The 22,266-nt window shown below is 33.8% G+C and overlaps 1 protein-coding gene across 23 annotated transcripts in view; it reads right to left on the bottom strand.

Annotated features, from left to right (window-relative positions):
* The window catches only part of C2CD5 (C2 calcium dependent domain containing 5), a 93,392-nt gene that overhangs the window by 59,786 nt on the left and 11,340 nt on the right, over positions 1–22,266 (bottom strand). For 10 of the 23 annotated variants that reach the window (XM_074402895.1, XM_074402900.1, XM_074402889.1 and 7 more), the window contains exons 4-8: positions 17,021–17,192; positions 12,403–12,498; positions 11,070–11,225; positions 9,753–9,951; positions 5,436–5,560 (exon numbers count right to left, since the gene is read on the bottom strand). In XM_074402895.1, coding sequence (XP_074258996.1) covers positions 5,436–5,560; positions 9,753–9,951; positions 11,070–11,225; positions 12,403–12,498; positions 17,021–17,192 — 748 coding nt within the window. The other 13 variants (XM_074402902.1, XM_074402898.1, XM_074402893.1 and 10 more) reach the window with 3 other exon arrangements.

A 22,266-nucleotide genomic window follows, 5' to 3' on the forward strand; every position in this document is an offset into this window, starting at 1 on the left:
GTAAATATCGAGACAAAAGCACTACTTGTGCTCACTTAAAATATTCCAAAATTCTTTAAAGAGCATAAAATTTAGGTGACTTTGAAATAGTCAAACATATTTTCTTGTAACTTCCCATTTCTAAACATATCATAACAAAACAGTAATTTCATACTTGTCAATGCTCATTCACAAAAATCAACAAAAATTTGTTTAAAATAAACAAAAAACCACGGACATGTAATAGACACATCACAAATGTACACAGTTATGGATGAAAAAATTATCTTTCCCAAGCTCTTAGATGTATTTTTTCAGGCTTAATTTTACATTTCTTTCCCTACCTTATTTTACTGTTCTGACCATACCAATAGATCAACTATCATCAAAGAATCACAGAAAGCAGGGGACAGGTAAGAAGCCAGTGCTCTACAGACTAGAGTTAATCCCATCCCTTTCAAAATTGAAGATGCATACAGCCAAATTTACTACAATGACTTAAAAAGGAACTAATTAACTTTTACATTTTTAGCTGTTCTTGGATAAGGAAACAAAGGTTAGCATGTGTATAGTCCCACTCGGTTCTTAAAAACAAAAAACTGATTTTTCTTACTTTAAAGTAACCTGAACATTATTTTCAGAGACTATACAATACTAAACATAGAAATGAAACTAAGATCTTTATATGAAGAATATTAAAAGCCAGAAAATAAAAAGTAAATTTGTAGTGATAAGTGAAATATCAGAATAGAGCAGAAAAATTTAATAATTAATGCAACAGACAGAAAAAAAGATAATCAAAGAATATCACCAAAATTAGACTTAAACTGATTCAAACAGAATAATTTATTAATGTAATCGTATGGTTTAGCAACATGATGATAAAGGTCCAATGTGAATGGAGTTGATATGAAGGAAAAGAAAGTAAAGCATCTAAAACAGAAACTCTAGTAATAAGAACCCAATAATATTGTAAATATCCATATCTATGTCCTTAGACACGTATTTTTTTGATACATAATTTGGTAGAATAGTCATTATTAGCCATCAAGTAATCCTCAATCATATCCTTATATTTCCAATTGTTTAACTCCATCTACCAGTAAGAAAAATAATAGAAATGCATCTTGTATAAAATATCCAATAATTCTTTATAGCATGAAAAATAAAGGGATTAAAAAGCTGACATAATGTGATCCTACCAGAAGCAGCCAGGAACAGCTCTTCACTGAAAGAAACACTTTTCCTCAGAACTGGGCTGACAAGGCTAGAATGATGAGGGATAAGGCTAGATTCCGAGAGGAGGAGACAGGACTTTTTAAGATGAAGGGAACCACAAGAGAGAGGGGGGGAGCTGGGACACAGGTAAATCCTAGGTCCCTGTGGGTAAGGTGCTGTGGAGGAAAGTAGCAGAGAAAAGATGCAGATTCAGAAGATGATCAGAAAATGCAGGCTAAGGAAAGCAATGATGAGGCAAAATATAACAGTAAAAATGAACTTTAAAATGCATAGACAAATTACACTAAGCAAATGAAAAGTCACTAGCAAGACCATCTATCCCACATAATGTAAATAAAAGGCATAGTCTAAAACTTAAAACCTTTACAAACTTCACATTCATTAAAATTGTTTAAATCACTAACTTAGGATTTTACGTGATTCTAGTAAACTTTAATTGACTTCAAAATACTTAACTTGCCTGCACTTTTGGCTTAAGAATTTAAGATTAAAATGTACCACATTTTCAAATTTTTAGAGCCAGAACTTGATGCCTAAAATATAAACACTTATTTAAAGTGATAAAGGTGCAGTACTTCAAATGTTACTAACTAAAAGACAGCATTTATGGGCACTTTAATTGAATAGCCATAAAAAACACTCCGTATTGGATTAGGTAGACAGTTGTCAGTATTAATTTTAACTTATTTCTGTCCAGTTTTAAGATGTATATTAGTACTTTTCTTTTTCCTCTAAAATGTTTAATACTTTACTCTGATCATAGTATTATTTGCATTTATACTTTATTCTGATCATAGCATTATTTGCATTTACAGAGACATGAGTACACTAAGGGTCAAATACCCTCTATAAAAACTATACATAGTCAAAAGCCTGGCTAAAAATAAATTAGCTAAAATCAGGTGTTAAATCAATATTCTAACACTAGTAAATCTAAAATTCAACTGCTGGTAAATACTTGGGAAACATATAAAAATAAAACCTTGTAAATGTCAAAAATTAATATCTACAGAAAAAAATATAAAATTTTTTAAAAGAAGAGACCTACCAGAAAAAAACAGATAATAAATAGCTTTAACTACAAACAGAAAAAAAAAATTTTTCTGTCTAAATTTTATTAACTTTATTCTGCTTTTGGATTCCCAAATAAATTATAATCAGCTTATCTCTTTCCATTATTTCTCAAGACACTGATTCTGACAAACGTAAATCAGAAGGCAGAGAATCAGGAAGTACATGCTGAAATTACAGTTTTAGAATTTTGATAACAAGCAGAGTTTTGCTGTTTAAAGTCTCCATGAGAAACTGGAGTGCTCCTCCAAACAATTCAGAGATATTTAGGGACTTAAAATAAGGCCAAGGGGCTAAAAATTGCTAATATTATATAAATAAGCTATTGAAATAATAAATAATTTTAGGGAGAACAAAATTATTTAAAGGTAGCTTATAAATACAGAAAAACATGAGAATAATACCATATTTGTAAATAACATTTTCTAAACTAAAAATCTGGAGCTAGAAGACAAAATACAAAAAGTTCGTTGATAATGCAATTGATTGCCTACTAGAAAGCTAAAAGAAGATAAGTCTGGTTCAGTTAATTTATTACCTGACAATCTTTTAGGCTTGGTCTTTTTGGTGAATTTTAAAAAAAAGAAAGAAACAGAAAGATCAAGGAAATGCTTTCCAAACTTTATCTGTGGTATGACAAAAAAAAAAAAAAAAAAAAAAAAAAAAAAAAGAAAAGAAAAGAAAAAAAAGGAAAAAAAAAGGCCTGGAATATGCAGTCAGTAGACCAAAGTCTCAAAAATATTTTTTTTTAAAACCATTACCTAAATAGTAATATAAGTCTGTCTTGTCTTGATTGTCATGAGTTTTAAGGAGACAGTCTCTTATTCTTTATTAAAAAAAAACTTTTTTCACTACAATCTGGATGGTTCCATTTTTATGGCATAAACCTGATAAGGTGCCAAATTCCAAAGCATTCATTACTATGAAATAACTGCATCATTTGTAGACATTATTCACAATTATCTAGAAAGATGAAGCTGTTATCTTCAAGAAAACAGGTGTTCATAATTATATTTTGCAACTTCATTTATAAAAACAAACTAAATCTACAGGCTTTAAAAAATTGATCTTTCCTTAGAAGAAGCATTGCTTTGGATTTAGACTTCTTTTCCTTATTTTCACAAAATCTAGAATTGTTACATAAATTTGTTTTCTAACATACAAATAAGGCTATTTTTAAAATATTAATTAAAAATAACAAATAAGTACTATGTTTTAATCATCTAATGGGAAAACTGTCAGACAAAAATACTGTTCATAAAAATTTCACACCATTAACTGTTAAATTTTTAAATTTATTTTAGATTTTTCTGAACAATAATAATTTGGTGATTTAAATAAGTTAATTCTATTCTAAAATGTAAGGAATTAATTTGATTTTTCATCAACTTTTTATCATAAAACATATTCATAAGAATCCAGAAATCATTCATCAAAATACAATAGGAAAGAAAAATATATAAATTTGATAAACAGAAAAATTTAAGAATAAGTAAAAATGCTATTTTCTAACTTAGAAAGACTAGTAAAACCAAACACTTTAAATACCCAGTTAACAGATGTACTCCAATATAACCATTTCAATGGTTAAGAGATTTTTCATAATAAAATATTAGAATTATATTCATTAATAGGCAGAAGTAATTCAAAAATGCTTATATGCATGAGAAATTTGATTGCAAGCTACTAGTGTTACTTTTTAGTCAAATGTTTAAAGATGTTATTCCTCTTAATTTGAGCATAAAATGAAAAATGTCTATATGCCAAAATAAATCTTGGACTTTGATATCTATGCTATCATTAAATCAACAAAATAGAGATCTCCAGATAAGATCATTTCGGAATTATACAAAATTTTCATATTTTAATGGCAATAACTGAAAATGATCAGTATTCACATCCTCTTTTAACTTAAATGCCAAAAACAAGAGGAAAGATTTGGATGGAAAGCTAGTAAGAAAAAGAAACAAATTTTTAAAAAAAGAAAAACCAAAAGGTGGGTGGAAGCGCCTTACCAGTTTTGGGTGTCAAACTCAAATCTGTGTCAGAAGAAGAGGACTGTCGACTGTAGGACTTGGAAGGTGAAAAGGAATAGGTTTGGTTTTTCAGAGGGGTTGAGGGTCCTGATGAGTGAGTATTGGGATTGGGATCTTCATTGAAGGGAATCCTGCCAGAAGAAGGTGGAGAAATATTAAGTAATCATGTGCCAAAGGGCTTGACAGGAGGCAGCATGATCCAAACACCAGGAAAGAACTGGGGCAGGGCCAGCAGTCATGTCTTACGTGTGGAGCTGGGAATAAGGCCAAAGACAACCAATTGCTGTTTAACAATTCATCACTCACCAGATAAATATTATCTGCATTGAAACAATTAATAAGCCAAGTGAAAAAGCAAAAAAGCATGAAATGACAGACTAAGAGGGTAAAAAAATATCAAAAGGAGAAATCAAAAGAATATATGACAAAATATTTTTAAATAAACAATGCTGTAAGTTACAAAAGAAAAACGGTAACTACAAATAGTGTGTGTAAATATTCATAATCGTTTTTATATTTGCACACACAACAGATATCCTCAAAAGAAAAAAATGTTTCCTTATCCTATAGCAGCAAGAGTGCCACAGCTAAAAACACAGCAGAGAGAAAAATGAATACAACTACACAGAAACATTGCATTTTATGCAGAATAGTTGCTTACCTGTTCTCCAATAGCTCTCTTCCACAGAATGAAACAGAACCTAGTGTAATAGGCTTTATATATAAAGAAAATAAGCAAATTGGAAGCTTTGGCAGTTATTTCATTTAGAATCTAATCATCAATTTTATTTTTAAATGAATGCAGAAATAATTATAAAAATACACATGGGAGGATTCTCCTCAAAATTCACAGTACACATATACAAGATAGGGTTATTTGAAGATCTGTGGAAGAGACTTTGGAAGCTGGAGGGATACCTTTACTTCCATATAGTTAGAGCCTCTGTGGCAGCTAAATACAGAAGTTTCTCACTGCAGCTGGACTTCGAGTAAGAAAAGGATGAAGGAAGGACTTGTGGTACCTGCCTACACTACCTGCCTGCCTGCCTCTGCAGCCACTCTGCCCGTGGCCTGCATCTCCCCAGCTCTGGAGTCTGAGCAGTCTCGTACCAGTATAGATGAGAGTGGGAACAGACACAGAGAAGTTCTGAGTAAGTCGTGAGCCAGTAGCAGTGTGAATTGGGCTGTTGTGAGTCGAACGGCATCCATGGCTTGGAGGATGAACCAGCGGAGACCTGAGGGAATTTGCGGTCCAAGTGGAAGAAAAGAAAACAATACATACAACAGATTGCAGAGTTATGTTAAAATAATTTCAAAGGAGCTTTAGTTAGGGAAGAGAACTTATTGTTTTTAATCCCTAGCATGCAAAAGCAAGTTGAAACTGAAAAATAGCTAAATATCAATTTGTTAGGATATAGTTATAATTTTAAAGTATCCGATTAATAAATTAGTTAAATTTATTAATTGTGAATAAGAAAACAGCAAGCAGAACAGTCAAAGAAATTTAATGAGAACAAGACTAAGATCTGTATTTTAAGTTCCCTTAAAATATTTATTATTATTTTTATCACAATAGAACTTACTATGAACTATTTATGGGGAAGGATACCCATAAAAGTAAAAAGTCAAATATAAAGTTCTTATATTACCTTTGAAACTGAGATATGAATAGCTGACATAATTAATTACATTCTCTATAAAGAAAGTTAAATAACTGTATCTGTCTAGGCTAGTAAGACAGGAGAACTTAAGAATATGAAAGATGACCGCATAAAGAGAAATTAGTAAAGTGAATGGATGTACGCAGATCAACATGTTCCAGTATTTTGATACACCAAATATATGGCTTAAAATCAGGTTACACTGGAAACAGAACAAGGAGACTGTGCTTTTAAAGACATCTTCATAAAGTAATGTCAATAACTTCGGCCCTCATACAGAATATGTTATATAAACTACATTCCAAATCAAAATTTTGTAAAGTTATCAACTTACATCCTATAATAAACTGTATCTCTGTGTGTATGTTTATACTTAGATCAGTTATACAAGTGTATATTCATAGATAACATTTGAGATTTTTAAGAAAAAGTTTGGCTTAAAGGATTACATTGAATGTTGTAAAAAGGCATATTATATAAACAGGAATCCTGAATTTCATATTAGCAATTATTTCACTGTGCAGTGCCTTTGCTAACATACAATGTGGGAAACAGAATCATATGAATCGTATGTGAGTACACTCTAAAAAACGATCATTCTCATTTTTTACAATACAAATTAAAGGCAGGCCAAGAGCCCAACTTTGCCTGACATTTTTTTCTTTTCCATTGCTATATTACTGACTGCCCAGGAACATTCCCCAATTCACAATCTGTCAAGGTTCAAACAATTATGATCAAATCATAATTGATCATAATAGTCTTTTCTAAGCTCTACAGACTACTTTCTGGAAACATTACTGATTTTACAATAGGAGAAACTTTTCTGCCTTTGTTGCTAACAGAAATTAAAAAGCATTTACTATAACTGATAAAAATCAAACAATTCATTGGTGGTCTACTTTTACACAAAAAAAATGAGTAAGGTTTTGTTTTTGTTTTTATTTCTCCACTGAAGTGAGAAAAAGCATAAGAATTCTCAAAAAGAATTAAAAAGTACAAGACTTAAAAATAAACAATGCTATGGTACTATACACAGGAGAATTTGTCTCTTGGCACTTTTTTTTAAGTAGAGAAGCAATAAATTATACTTAAAAGCACTTTCTATTGTCAAGGGAGTTAAGCTGGAAAACACCAAAGGGATTTATAATGTGCATGATACTGAACATCTAAAAGAATAAAACAACTTTAGGAAGTAGAACACACCATTAATATAGGTAAAACAAAATGAAAAAACTAAAATGAACAGTGTAAAATGTTCAAATTATAGCATCAAATTAAAATTCAAATACACTGGAACATCACCATAATGTATTCTGGGAGTTTTCTGATTCTATCAGTCTCCCTGAATAAAAGCATGCCTCATAATAATATCCTGTCATGTTTATAATATTAATATTTCTTTCAAGACAGTCAGTAACATAATCTAAACTACCTTTTATCAAATTCCTGTCTAGATTCAACAGTATTACATGATAATTAAATACCAGAATAGTTATAATCAGCTGAATCATAAAATAGGCTTTGTAATAGAACCCAAAATTGCTTCATTATCAAAAATACAATGAATCCAGTTGAAATAAAACAGCCTGAGTATTGAGGAGTTTAAAAAAAAAAAACTTAATTAGTAAGATGCCTTTCAGAAAATCCTAAGGAAGCAACTTACGTTCATCATGAGGCCACAAGAAGATTAGAAAAGGAGAAAACATATGCAATCCCAGAAGGTTTACACTAATAGAACTCTTCCTGAATGCACGCAAAACACATCCCCTTGCTATCCATATTTCATTCTAAAAAACCAACAGTTAACATAGCATTGTCATTCTCTTTCCAAATAACTTACTTAAATTTGCTTAAACTTGTACTTCAATTTGCTAGTAAATATTTCCTTAAATTTGCTATACAAAGGGGGAAAAAATCTGAATCCCTCAAAAAGCTAAATCTGCAATCTGACTCTACTGCCGGCAGCTGGCAATTCTTATCTTTCTAGGAGATATTTTAAATGGAATATAAAACAAATTCACTCCTTGACTTACTTAAAACAATTATTTCATATGCCAAGGTGTTTCCAAGTAAAATTAAGCAGTATGTAACACTGTGCTTCCTTTTATGAATAAAATTCAACTCAAATGACTAACAACCAGCAAAAATAAAATGGCCAAACAAAAACAACACACTTAGATGAACATTTCCTTTAAATATGATTGTGAAAAAACATGTTTTTTCAAACTGTGATTCCTTGCTATTAAACACCGCCTTACTACTGCTGAACTAGGAAACGTTCTAGGTTTTCTGACTACACAATTCTGACTCCCTGATTATCTAGGACAAGAGTCCACAAACTACAGACTGCAGGCTGAATCTATCCTGCCATCTGTTTTGTAAATAAGTTTTACTTAAACACAGCCACACTGTATTCATTTGCATACTGTTTATGCTTGCTTTTGTGCTACAATGACAGTTATGAAGTAGCATCAGCAAAAACTAAATTATTTACCTGTACCATTTGGTCATTCTTAGAAAAAGTTTGCCAACCCTTGACTTAAAAGAATCTCTAGATGAGTGGTCTTCAACTGAAGTAATACAGGTACTTAGAATGGGACAAGTCTTTATTGTATAGGGTTGCCCCTTGCTGTGCAGGATAGTCAGCCTCTCTAGTTCCCAACAGGACCTAGCCCCTAATCATTATGACAGAAAAATCTTTTTCCAAACATTCTGTGTTGACAGTCACCACCACCATCACGTTGAAAACCTCTGCCTCTGCCACAATGATGACACACACACAGGCCAAATCAAGCCAAGAGATGTGTTTTGCAGGATCACACATAGTTTTTCTAAAATGTGTAACTCTAAATTTGTTTAGATTCAGGATCAGCAAACTCCTTTTTTTTGTAAATAAACACAAGAGACTGTATGAGCAGAACCTAAAATACTGGCCTTTCACAGAAAAAGTTTGCCAACCTTGTCTTTACAGATGGTAGTATACCCTATTTAATTACACCCAGTTAGATTATTTATATAAACTGCCTGGCCTCCAGACATTTGAGTTTAAAACTTATGCACAAATCAATTTCTCCTGCTTTATATACTTACTATGTGGCCGTTAATAAGCATAACTGGATTGTCTGGTAGAGGGTTTTAAGCATTCCTCAGAAAATAAAATGCCACACAATGCATGAAAATTCATTTTATGCTTTATATATACAGTGTCTTAATATCTGGAGTAAGTTTAATTTTACATTACTTAATTTTAGTTTCATATTGAGATGGTATAGGCCACGCACAGTGGCTCACACCTGTAAATTCCAGCATTTTACAACGTCAAGGCAGGTGGATCACTTGAGCCCAGGAGTTTGAGACCAGCCTGGGCAACACAGTGAAACCCCATCTCTATTAAAAATACAAAAACTAGCTGGGTTTGGTGGTGTACCACTATAGTCCCAGCTATTCAGGAGGTTGGGGTGGGAGGATCACCTGAGTCTGGGAGGTGGAGGCTGCAGTGAGCCAAGACTGTGCCACTGCACTCCAGTCTGGGCAACAAAGCAAAGCCCTGTCAAAAACAAAACAAAACAAAAAAAAAAGAAAGTATAAATAAAATATTAGAATATTTAAATATTTTTAAGTTTAAATTTTGACAGTCATCGCCAATAAAAATCATCACAGAGAAAATGTTGAACAACCTTACCGAAATGTTTCAAATCAAATGAAAATGCATAGATAAAAGATAAAAATCTTGGCAAGAACAATTTCATTGATTCATACTTACTCCTTCATTTCTTTGGATGGGGAATTACATGCAGGAAGGAATGCTGCTGGGCTACTTAATTTATCCAGAGTACACGCCGTTCCTATGGCTCGTACCACTAACCCAGACTCGCCCTCCAGATCAAAACACTGTAAGTACCCCACAACTGCATTTCCTCTCATTTCAAGTACTTTCAAGCCAATCTTCCTCTGCAGTTCACCTACAAAAAAAGGAAATCTCGTTCTTGCTTCGTATCTTTACATTATATACTATAAGACCAGATATTGCAGCAGTTAAAAAAAAAAAAAAAAGTCCAAGAAAATCACAGATTTTCAGAACTTGAAGGAAACCAAAAAGATAATCTGGTCCGGCCTCCTACTTTTGGGGAGGTAAGATATTATTAGTTGCATTTTAAAGAAGTGGCAAGTAAGGTTCACCTACTCATGCATTCATTTACCAAACAATTTTGGCTCTGTACTACATGCTGGTATTCTTCTTTTCTTCTAAGTGCTAAAGATATAGGGGTGAATGAGAAAGAGAAAGTTCAAATCTAGTGGATTTTACACACTGGTGGGGTGAACAGATAAAAAACAAGTAAACATATTAATATTACATAGAGAAAATATATCATACAAATATAATTGATAAAATATAGAACATAATTCTATTACAATATAGCATAATTATAAAATATATACTTATACAGCACAAATATACAGAATAAAAACAAACATGCATATTTATTATATAAATATAACATTGATGCTTTGTGTAAAATATATGTATGCATATATATTCGCATATATACACACATAAACATTAATATAAACTTTAAAACGGTAAGCAAATTTTTCAAAGAAAAATATAAAAAGGGAATGACATCAGAGAGGCAGGGAACGTGGTCGGAGGGATAGAAGGAACTACAGTACCCAGGGAAGAACTGTGAAAAGGCAACATTTGAACAGAAAGAATGAGAGATAGAGGGAGGTGATTTGCTTAAGCTCTGACAAATAAATGGTAGATGGAGGAAAACTAGAATCCAGGTTCCCACTCAGGGTTCCTTCCTTAACCCCGTTGCTCAGGGCTCTTTCCACTACACTACCTCATCAGCGCAATTTCCTTTTACTAAATGCTTCTGGTTCACATTTCCACTTGTTAAAAGAAGGCAATCCAAGTGTGTTCAGGAAGGCTGGGCCAGAGGAAGGCATTTAGTCACTTATAATTCATAGCCTTCATTGTAAAATCTGAGGTGGCATGACACAGGAAAGTGAAAAATTTAGGAAAGTATTAAATCAGTCAGTAATAAAGTTGTTGTTTTTTTTTTTTTTTTTTAAATACCTGACATTAACGAAATGAGTCTCTGTCTGGCCTCATTTGACGCCCTTGGTGTGCGAATTCGATCAATCCACTGATATTCTGGGTCTTCATTGACCACAAGTTCTTCTACAAATCCATGAATTATCACAGCTCTATAGCACTTTGGAATAGACGTTGCTGTTAAAACAAATTATTATGCTTCTGTTTATCAAAAGGTAAAACTGAATTTTTAAAAAATGTACATCTCAGTTTTCTGATCTTTAGATACATAATAGAAGAACATCTTTTACTATAATATTCTCAATGTAATTATAATAATACTTCTAATAAGTCTTCTAAGATCGATTTTATTCTTAGAAATAATTATTTTCTTCCATGAGGCCTCTCACCTTTCTCATGTAAGTAAATATGAACTGCATTTGCCTAATTTGGAAAACAGTTATAGACAACCTTAAATAGAATGCAACACAAAGTTTAAAAAAATCAAAATTAAAGTCAGCTAGCTAATTATTACATAAATAGGTAGAAAGCAGATAATGATTTTTTTTAATCTTTCATTATTCAAAGCCCTTTGTAAAAGTACTTCTGTACACCACAAAGCAGTTACAAAAATCAAACCACTGCCTTTCTGACATAACCTGAGGAGTCAAGTTCAAATTCAAAAAAGAGAGAACCTGATATATCTGTACCAAATTAGTCTCTTAAAATAAACATTTGTGCATTGAAGCTAACTCAACTACTTAGGGCAGGCGTCCCCAAACTACAGCCCGCGGGCCGCATGTGGCCCCTGAGGCCATTAATCCGGCCCCCCACCACACTTCAGGAAGGGGCACCTCTTTCATTGGTGGTCAGTGAGAGGAGCACAGTATGTGGCGGCCCTCCGATGGTCTGAGGGACAGTGAACTGGCCCCCTGTGTAAAAAGTCTGGGGACGCCTGACTTAGGGATTTCAATTCTACTACTGCAGGTTGGCTGTGAGTAACCCGGACCTGCCCGTTTCAGACCCACACATTTCAAGGAGTTCTCTAGACTCAATCCCCATAGAAGTCTGTGTCATTTGGGATAGCACCATAGTGCTTAGCCATAGTGTTCTGCTCCTTTCTTTCAGTGTTCTATACTATAGTAAAATGTCACTGGATTTTTCTAATGAAAATTTCCATAAGTTTTCAAAAACCAGATACCATTTATACTCAAATCAGAACTACCGTTTAACTATTTCTAGAAAATAAACAATTTTCTCTTTGGCATTAAAACCAAGAATAATTCCTTCTCTACTTGCTTTCTGAAATGTGAACTTCATTTCTCATATTTTACAGTTATTACATTTCCTCTTGAGTAATAGAATGTTTACTTACTGCAAAAGAATTTGACTCCACATGATGACTGTCTAAACCGATTTAAATCATTGAAAAGGTCTACTTTGACAACTACATTGATTTCCCCACGGATACCTACAAATTTAAAAACAAAATCAAGTATCTACCTTAAGAAAGTAATGTACAATTAAATAATGAAGCAAGTTAATGGTAAATAATGATTTTAAAATATAATGATTTAACTTACAATTTTTTGAACTTTAACATGGTACAAAACTATTCTATTTTTCATTTTCAGTCTAGAATTCAATGAATTACATGAGATGTTCAATACTTTATTTAAAAAGTTGTCTTTGTTTTAGTTAATTCTGCCAAACTGTAGGCTAATACAAGTGTTCTGTGCACATTTGAGATAGGCTAGGCTAAGCTACAATGTTCGGTTGGTTAGATGTATTAAATGCATTTTCAACTTAAGATGAGTTTATCTGGACATAATTCCATCATAAATCAAGGCAAAATATATTGATCATAATAGTAATGCCAGCTTTGTTTCCTAATTATTTTTTTCTCAGTAGTTTCTATATATTTTCTGAAGCCTAACATGTATGCATTAGAAAAGGAATAATTTTCATTTTCACCACAAGTCTCCACTTTGACCCAAGACTAATCAGAAAAGAGTCCAATTTAAATTGAAGATAATGATAATGACTACAGTGACAAGATTTGCTGAGTACTGACAGAGGATGTACTAAATGCTTTATATTTGTATCTCATAGTGATCACATCAACCCAATAAGGTAATAATTGCTTGTGTAGTAGTATCATCCACATTTTATGAAGAAATTAATATTTAATTAATAAAAGTTGAAAACTTTTCATAGTGTCAATAGCTGTTAAGTGGCAGATGCAGGATTAAAATTCAGATCTTTATGATCCCAGATTATATATTCTTAACAATTAATGTAAGAATCTGATTTAAAACAAAAGAAGTTTTATTCATCTCAATGAATACAAGTTAAAAGTAAGCTAACTAAAAAATTCCAAGCCAGGAGTAGTGGCTCATGCCTGTAATCTCAGCACTTTGGGAGGCAAGGCAGGAGGACAGCTTTGAGACCAGCATGGGTAACACAGTAAGATCCTGTCTCTATTAAAAAAAATTGATTAAATAAATAAATTCCAAGAATAAGGGTTTTCAAAACATGCTCTGATAAATAAGAATGACCCAGCTCTTATCTCTAAACATTTACTAAATATTTTCACTGAACTGTCCTGACTTCATGTCAAATTCCTACTTGTGGTGGAAAACCTAAGAAAACTGACTCAATAATTTACCTACTAAAATATTAAGAAAGCAAATCCCAGCACTCTGGGAAGCTGAGGTGAGTGGTTCACTTGAGCTCTGGAGTTAAGACCAGCTTAGCTAATATGTCAAAACTGTGTCTCTACAAAAAATTTAAAAATCATCCAGGTGTCATGGCATGTGCCTATAATCCCAGCTACCTGGGAGGCTGAGGCGGGAGGATCACTTGGGGCCTGCAGGTCAAGCCTGCAGTCAGCTAAGATTGTGCCACTGCACTCTAGCCTGGGCAACAAAGCAAGATCCTGCCTCAAAAGAAGAAAGAAGAAAAAATGGAAAGAAGGAAAGGAAAGGAAGGAAGAAAGAAAAGAAACAAGAAATACAGCAAGCATGTAATATGAGCCAGATGCAGCGGCTCTCACCTGTAATCCTAACACTTTGGGAGGCCAAGACAAAAGGACTGCTTGGGCCCAAGAGTTCAAGACCAGCCTGGGCAACACGGTAGGACCCCCATCACTACAAAGAGCTAAAAAAAATTAGCCAGGTTCAGTGGCACACATCCATGGTCCCACCTACTCAGGAAGCTGTGGTAGAAGAATCACCAGCGCCCAGGAGCTCAAGGCTGCAGTGACCCATGTTCTTGCTACTGCACTTCAGCCTGGGCAACAGAGTGACACTCTGCCTCAACAAAACAAAAAAGAAAAGAAAAAGAAAGCATTATATTCCTAAGAAAGCGCCCATAAACATGCTAAACCAATGATAAACAATGTTTAATACAAAATGTTTGGAAAATTCATTCATACAGCTATTGTCTTTAATCCAAACCCAAGAATTAATCCCAGATGACTTCTTCAGCATCTTTCTAAAATTAGTAATATAATATTTGACTGAATTTTATTTCCTAATTACAAACAAAATACATATACATTGTAGAAAATATGGAGAAAGGCAAACAAGAAAAACAGAATTATAATCCAGAAATAAAATTATCCAGGGATATTTTATCATGTATTCTGTAACTTCTCCACTGATACCACGTATATGCAATTCCTTTGTTTCTAAATACATTTTAAATCATCATGTTTTGTAAACTGAATTCTGTGATTCATAATATATTGTATAATTTTCTTATGACATTGGTTTTTGAAAATACACTTTTTTTCTGACTGTTTAACTCAGAGTTTATATATTCCCTAATTTATTTAAAAATGCTGTTTTTCAATTTACCATTTTCAACATTAGTGAATAATAGGATATAAATAATATCACAAAAAATTATACATAAATCCCAGCAAACATCGTATTTCCTTTTAATAAACTGCTCTCAATAAAATTCTCAAGTCAAAAATGTTTAAAAAAAAAAAAAGAGGCCGGGCACGGTGGCTCAAGCCTGTAATCCCAGCACTTTGGGAGGCCAAGGCGGGTGGATCACAAGGTCAAGAGATCGAGACCATTCTGGTCAACATGGTGAAACCCTGTCTCTACTAAAAATACAAATAATTAGCTGGGCATGGTGGCACGTGCCTGTAATCCCAGCTACTCAGGAGGCTGAGGTAGGAGAATTGCCTGAACCCAGGAGGCGGAGGTTGCGGTGAGCCGAGATCGCGCCATTGCACTCCAGCCTGGGTAACAAGAGCGAAACTCCGTCTCAAAAAAAAAGAAAGATGCAGGACTGGTTAGAGAAATACCAGTTATGAATGGGTTTATTTGCCATTCTATGAAGACTCTGTGTAAGCTGGCAGTTTTTGAACTTTTCAGCTGCAGGACCCCTGTACAATCTTAAAAATCACCAACAGGCCAGGCGAGGTGGTTGATGCCTGTAACCTCAGCACTTTGGGAGGCCGAGGCGGGTGGATCACCTGAGGTCAGGAATTCGAGACCACAACATGGCGAAATTTCATCTCTAATAAAAATACAAATATTAGCCAAGCATGGTGGCGTATGCCTGTAATCCCCACTACTAGAGGGGCTGAGGCAAGAGGATCACTTGAACATGGGAGGCAGAGGTTGCAGTGAACTGAGATTGTGCCACTACACTCTAGCCTGGGCAAAAGAGTGAGTCTCTGTCTCAAAAAAAAAAAAAAATCACTGACGACCTTTTGTCTATATGGGTGGGTCACATCTATCAATATCTACCATATTAAAAATTAAAACTGGGAATTTAAAAACATATACTTACTACTTCATTTAAAGTTATAATAATAAACTCATCTATGTTAACATAAGCAGTATTTTTTAATAAAAATATATTTACAAAAACATGGTGAAACCCCACCTCTACTAAAAATGCAAAAATCAGCCAGGTATGGTGGCGGGCGCCTTGTAGTCCCAGCTGCTCTAGAGACTGAGGCAGGAGAATCATTTGAACCTGGGAGGCAGAGGCTACAGTGAGCTGAGATCACGCCACTGTACTCTAGCCTGGGCAACAAAGTGAAACTCCATCTCAAAAAAAAAAAAAAAAAATGTAGTGCAAAGAGTGACACTCTTATATTTTCAGAATTTTCTATCATGTCTAATGATGCACAGAGTCTCATTTCTGCTCTGCAATCAATGTGTGATAATATCACATATCATAAAACCTCTAGAAAATTTCATTATACCTTTGTGAGAAAAAAAAGAATAATGAATAACATTAAGAGTATTACATAGAAAACAATTCCCAACTCACAGACTTTGTGAAAGACTCTAAGGAACTACTATTATGTGTTCACAGACTACAGTTTGAGAGCTCTGCTTCAGGCAACAAAAAACTTTTAAATAGTTTTTAAGTACAAAAATCATTATTAATTAGTTTGAAAATGTGTTTTAGAAACACAATATCAATACTAGATCAATTTTAAATCATTCATTTACCTATAATATTACACAAATTTAGCAGGCATTATCTCAAATTACGTTCAGAGAAGCAAGAATTTTACTAACAATAATTTACTATTATTTGTCTATTTTTTCAAATGCATCATTTAAAGATATACATGTACATATTTTTTTTCAGATGGAGTTTCACTCTTGTTGCCCAGGCTGGAGTGAAATCTCGGCTCACTGCAACCTCTGCCTCCCAGGTTCATGCGATTCTCCTGCCTCAGCCTCCCAAGTAGCTGGGATTACAGGCATGTGCCACCACATCCAGCTAATTTTGTGTTTTTAGTAGAGATGGAGTTTCTCCATGCTGGTCAGGCTGGTCTCAAACTCCTGACCTCAGATATCTGCCAGCCTCGGCCTCCCAAAGTGCTGGGATTACAGGCCTGAGGCCAGCCTAAAGCCATATATTTTAAACCACCAAATATCACACCAACATATTTAAGGACAAATAAAAAAGATTAAGATTGTTATTTATAATACTTTATTATTATTCCTTACCGTGTATGGTATCATAAATCGGAAACCATCCTGAGATGACTGTTGCAGCTTCACTATACAGTAAAGGATCAATATCAATGTACACTTTACCAATGGCATCATTTGCACTATAAGTATCATGGTCAAGAACTGTGATCTGTAAAGGTTCATCCTGTAAGTCTTCATCATCCACCTAAAAGTATACCTTAAAATTAAATCTCATATAGTTTTTAAATCTTAATTACCACAAATGAACACCTATACCAAATGAAAGGGATGACATATCTCCAAATAAAATCTTACAGATTTATTTCTAAGCACCAAAGTAGATAGAAGAATTAACACAAAAAAGTTATAACTCCTTTTCCTACACAATATCCCATCTTCCTAAAGAAAAAAGTTTATTTCCCAGCACAAGAATGGGATGATTAACAATGACAAAAAAATTGTATCTCAATTTTTTACATATTACCCTGTGTTTTACAACTCTGCCTTATGATATATAGCAAAAATGCCTAAGGAATTTTATCTCAGAGTTCATGTAGTATCTATAGAGAGAAGAATGCTAACTGAGCACAATTACACCACAATTTCTAAGGGCAATTTCAGAGAAAAACCCATAAGCCAAACTAACATTATGTGTAAGAAAAAAATAATCTAAGTTCATGAATTAAGTTCATGATATAAACGTCTACCCTCTCTCCTTTTATTCAGTCATTATCGAGTTATTATGTGTCAAACACTGTGCCAAACAGAGGGATTTACAACGGAGAACAGCGCAAAACGATTTCTTCCTCATGGAAGACATATTCACTATTTTGGCTGCCACTTTCTGGATATCATGCTATTATCTAATTTGCCGGCATCCTTCAACAAATATAGTGGCTAGAAGGGAACATATTATAGACAGTTAGGATTCAAAATGGTGGAAGGGAACATATTAAGACTGGGACAGAATACAAAGGGATTATTATTTTCTATAATTAGAATATTATACGTTTAAAATACAATCTGTGGATGTTCTTCTTTACATCAGATATATCATACTATTAAGACAATCTGTGGCTGGCTAAAATCTCTTATCATTCTTATACATTCTTTGGTCAAGTGATAGCTCTACAACCTTTATACTTTGGTTGGTTTTTTAAACTTAAATATGAAACATTAGGCCTTTCTCTATCCCCTATTTAATTTCTTGTTAATGTTAAGCTAATAAACCAGTCTCTGAAGATAATTTTAAGAATCAAAGTACATTAAGTAATTATTATTGATATCATTGGTGTGACAATATGATCTAAAGATTTATTTATAAAGGGTCCTTCTTTATAAAAGTTATATAATTTGGAATTTATAGATGAAATTATATAACATCTCAAATTTGCCTTAAAATATCCCCACAAGGAAAACTGGGGGGCGGGGTTAGTTAAAAAGATGAAACAAGAACAGCAGAATATAGACAAGTTGTTAAAGATGGGTGACTGATAGGTGGTTCAATATACTAATCCACCTTTGTGCATGCTTGAGATTTTCCATAATAAAATGTTAAAATAAAATGATCATTTTGAATACTAATCCATTCCAAATCATCTGCTATCCAATGGCATTCTCTCCACTACTATTCTGTTGTTTACACATTTAATAAAACAGGAAGAATCCTAAACCAAACCATTAACCATTACTCCAAGGCATTCCCCCCCAATTCTAACATCATTAAAAATACTCTCTGTATATTCTTATTTAACCACCTGTACATTCACCTCTGAGTATTATCATTTTTTTCTCATAGTACACTAGGTATCCCTTCGCTGACATAAGAGGGCACTATACTAAAAACTAAGTGACCAAAAATAGCTTCTGATACATACATACATAGTAGCAATATGAATAACCTGAATAGAGAAATTCAAGAATTATAATGAGATAATAAAGAATATTTAATAGATTAAATGGAGTTTATCTTATCTGAAATCACAAAATATTTTAAATTAGGATTTTCTGAGAGATGTTTTTAATGTTTAAATTAGCAATATGTACTGCCAAAAGACTGCATTTCTTACCCTCCCTTGCAACCAAATGTGATACAAGTATAAATCATTACGTAGAGCTTGGTAGGAAGGGGGAAAACTTCTTAAAGAAGGCTTGCTCGGCTGCAAGTGTTATGTTAACTCAGCACCCGCTCCTCCTGGACTCCCCTTTACTCTAGCTCCTCTGCCAGCCTGGAACACTCATGTGCTCATTGGAATTCCAGGTGCTAAATTGGAGCCAAAGGACCTTGAATCTTTTTAAGAGAAGCCACAAGCTGTATGTATAGATGACAAAGTCCAGAATGACTGCATGGAGCAACCACACTACCCTTACAATGCCTGGCACATTTCTTTCACATAAAAACATCTATTTTGTTTAAGACATTTATTTGAGTACTCACGATATATATATAACCGAATACAATTAACAACTGATAGATAATCAGGTTTAAAAAAAGAACTACATAACCAATGTTAACTATAAACACAAAGTTTTAAGTACATTTTTCACAGCATATACATTATTCAGGAAGACTAGTCAAAACAGTAACTTACTAAATTTTTTTTTTTTTTTAAACAGGGTCTCGCTCTGTCACCCAGGCTAGAGTGCAATGGTGTGATCTCGACTCACTGCAAACTCTGTCTCCCAGGTTCAGGCGATTCTCAGGCCTCAGCCTCCCAAGCAGCTCCCAATTACAGGCACATACCACCAGGCCCGGCTAATTTTTGTATTTTAGTAGAGACAAGGTTTCACCATGTTGCCCAGGCTGGTCTTGAACTCTGGATTTCAGGTGATCCACCCACCTCAGCTTCCCAAAGTCCTGAGATTACAGGCATAAGCCACTGTATTTGGCCAGTAACTTACTAAATTTTAAGGGAAATGCCTGGTAAATCCCTTATTTCATAAACTAAATATATTATTTTTTATATTGTTAAGTAAGCTGCCTGGGTACTCATTAGCTTTAAAAATTACCAGTTTATTACCATCATCAATAAAATGAAATATCATTTTTTTTAGCATTTCCTAGTATCATGAAAATTACTCTGACACATTAAGCTTGCTTCTTTCCACCATTCCAATAACAATGTAATTAAAACTGTTTGTTTTTAACCATTTCTAGGTTATAGTCGGGGGGAAAGGCCATCAAAATAAAACTATATAAGCATTCCAGTGTTTTGCTTGGGTAATGAAGATGGACTCTGTAATTCTAATTCCATCTGAAATCATGTTGGCAAGTTACTCTGATTATTTTTTACTCATATATTCCACATCTTAATCTTAATAATGTAGTTTAAAATGGCACAATAGACTGAATACATGTGTAACAGGTCTTTCAAAATACATAGCGGAATTTTAGAAATAGCTAAAAGAAAAATCTGTACATATACACAAAAGAAAATGAGAAGAAAATCAATATTTCACAACAAAAATATCAACTAAAATCACAGAATTGTAGGACTGACTCTTCCTGATTTCAAAACTCCCTACAAAGCTATAGTAATTAAAACAGTATGGTAAGAATATAAAGATAGACATATAGACCAATAGAATAGAATTGAGAGTTCAGAAATAAATCCTTACATCCATGTCCAACTGATTTTTTTTAACTTGCCTCAAAGGTGAAGTCCTAAAAAAAATTTACTGACTTCCAGTTCAATGTTCTAGCAGATAACATGGAAGCTCATTTTAAAAGAGCTGGAGTTTACAGAAATTAGAAATTATCTTCCTTAGATCCATCTGGCTTGAAAACCTTTGGGTGAAAGCTACTGGGAGGTTAAGAATAACAGGTTCTATAACTGAATCCTTTTGGTAGACGATTGAGACACAGCCAAGCTACTCTGATGAGGTAGTAATTTTGAGAAACATAGTTATATTCCACAGAGATAATAAATAAAAGCTGCCACTGCCCATAAATGCTCTGAGTCTACAGATCAGGTACACTTTTCTCATGCAAACTGACATTTAAGTATGGCCACAAAAGCTTTTCAAATTGCAGTTCTATTATTTTAGCACACCTATGCCACTCAGACTAACTAAACTATACATTAACTAAAGAACAGAAGATATACCCAAAAATGCCAATATTCAAACCCACTTTCTGCCAAATGCTGAATGACTATCCCAAAACGCTGAGTGATTTAAAAATATTATTTCCTTTTTTTTTTTTTGAGTAGTTCCAACTCATACTAACATACACAAAGACCTTCCTATAAACAACATGCTTCACAGCCACCTCAATACTACTCTAGAAAAGATTTCACATTTGAAAAACACAGAGGCTCCAAATAGTAAGGCTGTCTGAGGTCATCTGCAAATTAGCAGGCACCAGAAATAGAATTTGTTCTCTTAATCCAGACCTTTAAGCTTTTCCAATAGAGGGCTGCTCCCCAGTATCCCAACCACTAGAGAATGTGTCTTCCAGCACTAAAAGAAAGATCACGGTCCTAATATAAACCATAAAGCAAAGCAGTGTCTAAAAATCCTAGTGTCATTTCTTCCATCTTCATGTATGAGTTAGGTCCCCAAGCACAATCAAAGCATCTTTCAAGCAAACCAAATGCTTTCCTTCCCTTGTTCTTTAATTGAAAAACACATCTTACCCTGCAAGGGCTAAATTTTACCCAGGCTCCACAAAGGCTATAACATAGGCCTCAGAAAAGGCACAGCAACCACAATGCTGCCCAATACAAGGGCTGGCATGAAATAGCAGGGGAGGAAAACCAAATTGGTCCTCACAAGGTTCTTAAGCAGTCCAATAGAAATTTCAAACAAGAAAACTTCACATCCTGCTGAGAGGTAAAGGAAGTAGTATCAGAGAAGATGGGCAATATATGTAGCAAATATTTACTGAGAGCCTATTACATGCTCTTCTGGGTGCTGAGGATACAGCAGTGAAGAAGAACGAAAAAAAAGCAGGGAAAATTTTGCTCGCACAGGAATAATAACTGATAGGGATGTTTAATTTGGGGAGGGAGTGGTGGGTAGAATGAGAGAATGTAAGATGGAGATGTGGTGGTCTGGTAATAGCTTTGAAGTCGAACAGACTTTAGTTTGAAGTCTTACATATGAATCTTTCCCACTTTACCACTTAGCTACTTCTGAGTTGGACTTCTGAGTCATCTTAAAATAAAAGGTGCCTTCACGGCATTGTGAGAATTCAATGAGGTTAACACATGTAAAGCACTTCACCAGTGTCTGGGCTATAATAAGCGTCTGTAAGTAAGAACTGTATCTCATTTTGC

Source organism: Saimiri boliviensis, chromosome 7 (genome assembly GCF_048565385.1).
Source record: "Saimiri boliviensis isolate mSaiBol1 chromosome 7, mSaiBol1.pri, whole genome shotgun sequence".
Taxonomy (NCBI): domain Eukaryota; kingdom Metazoa; phylum Chordata; class Mammalia; order Primates; family Cebidae; genus Saimiri; species Saimiri boliviensis.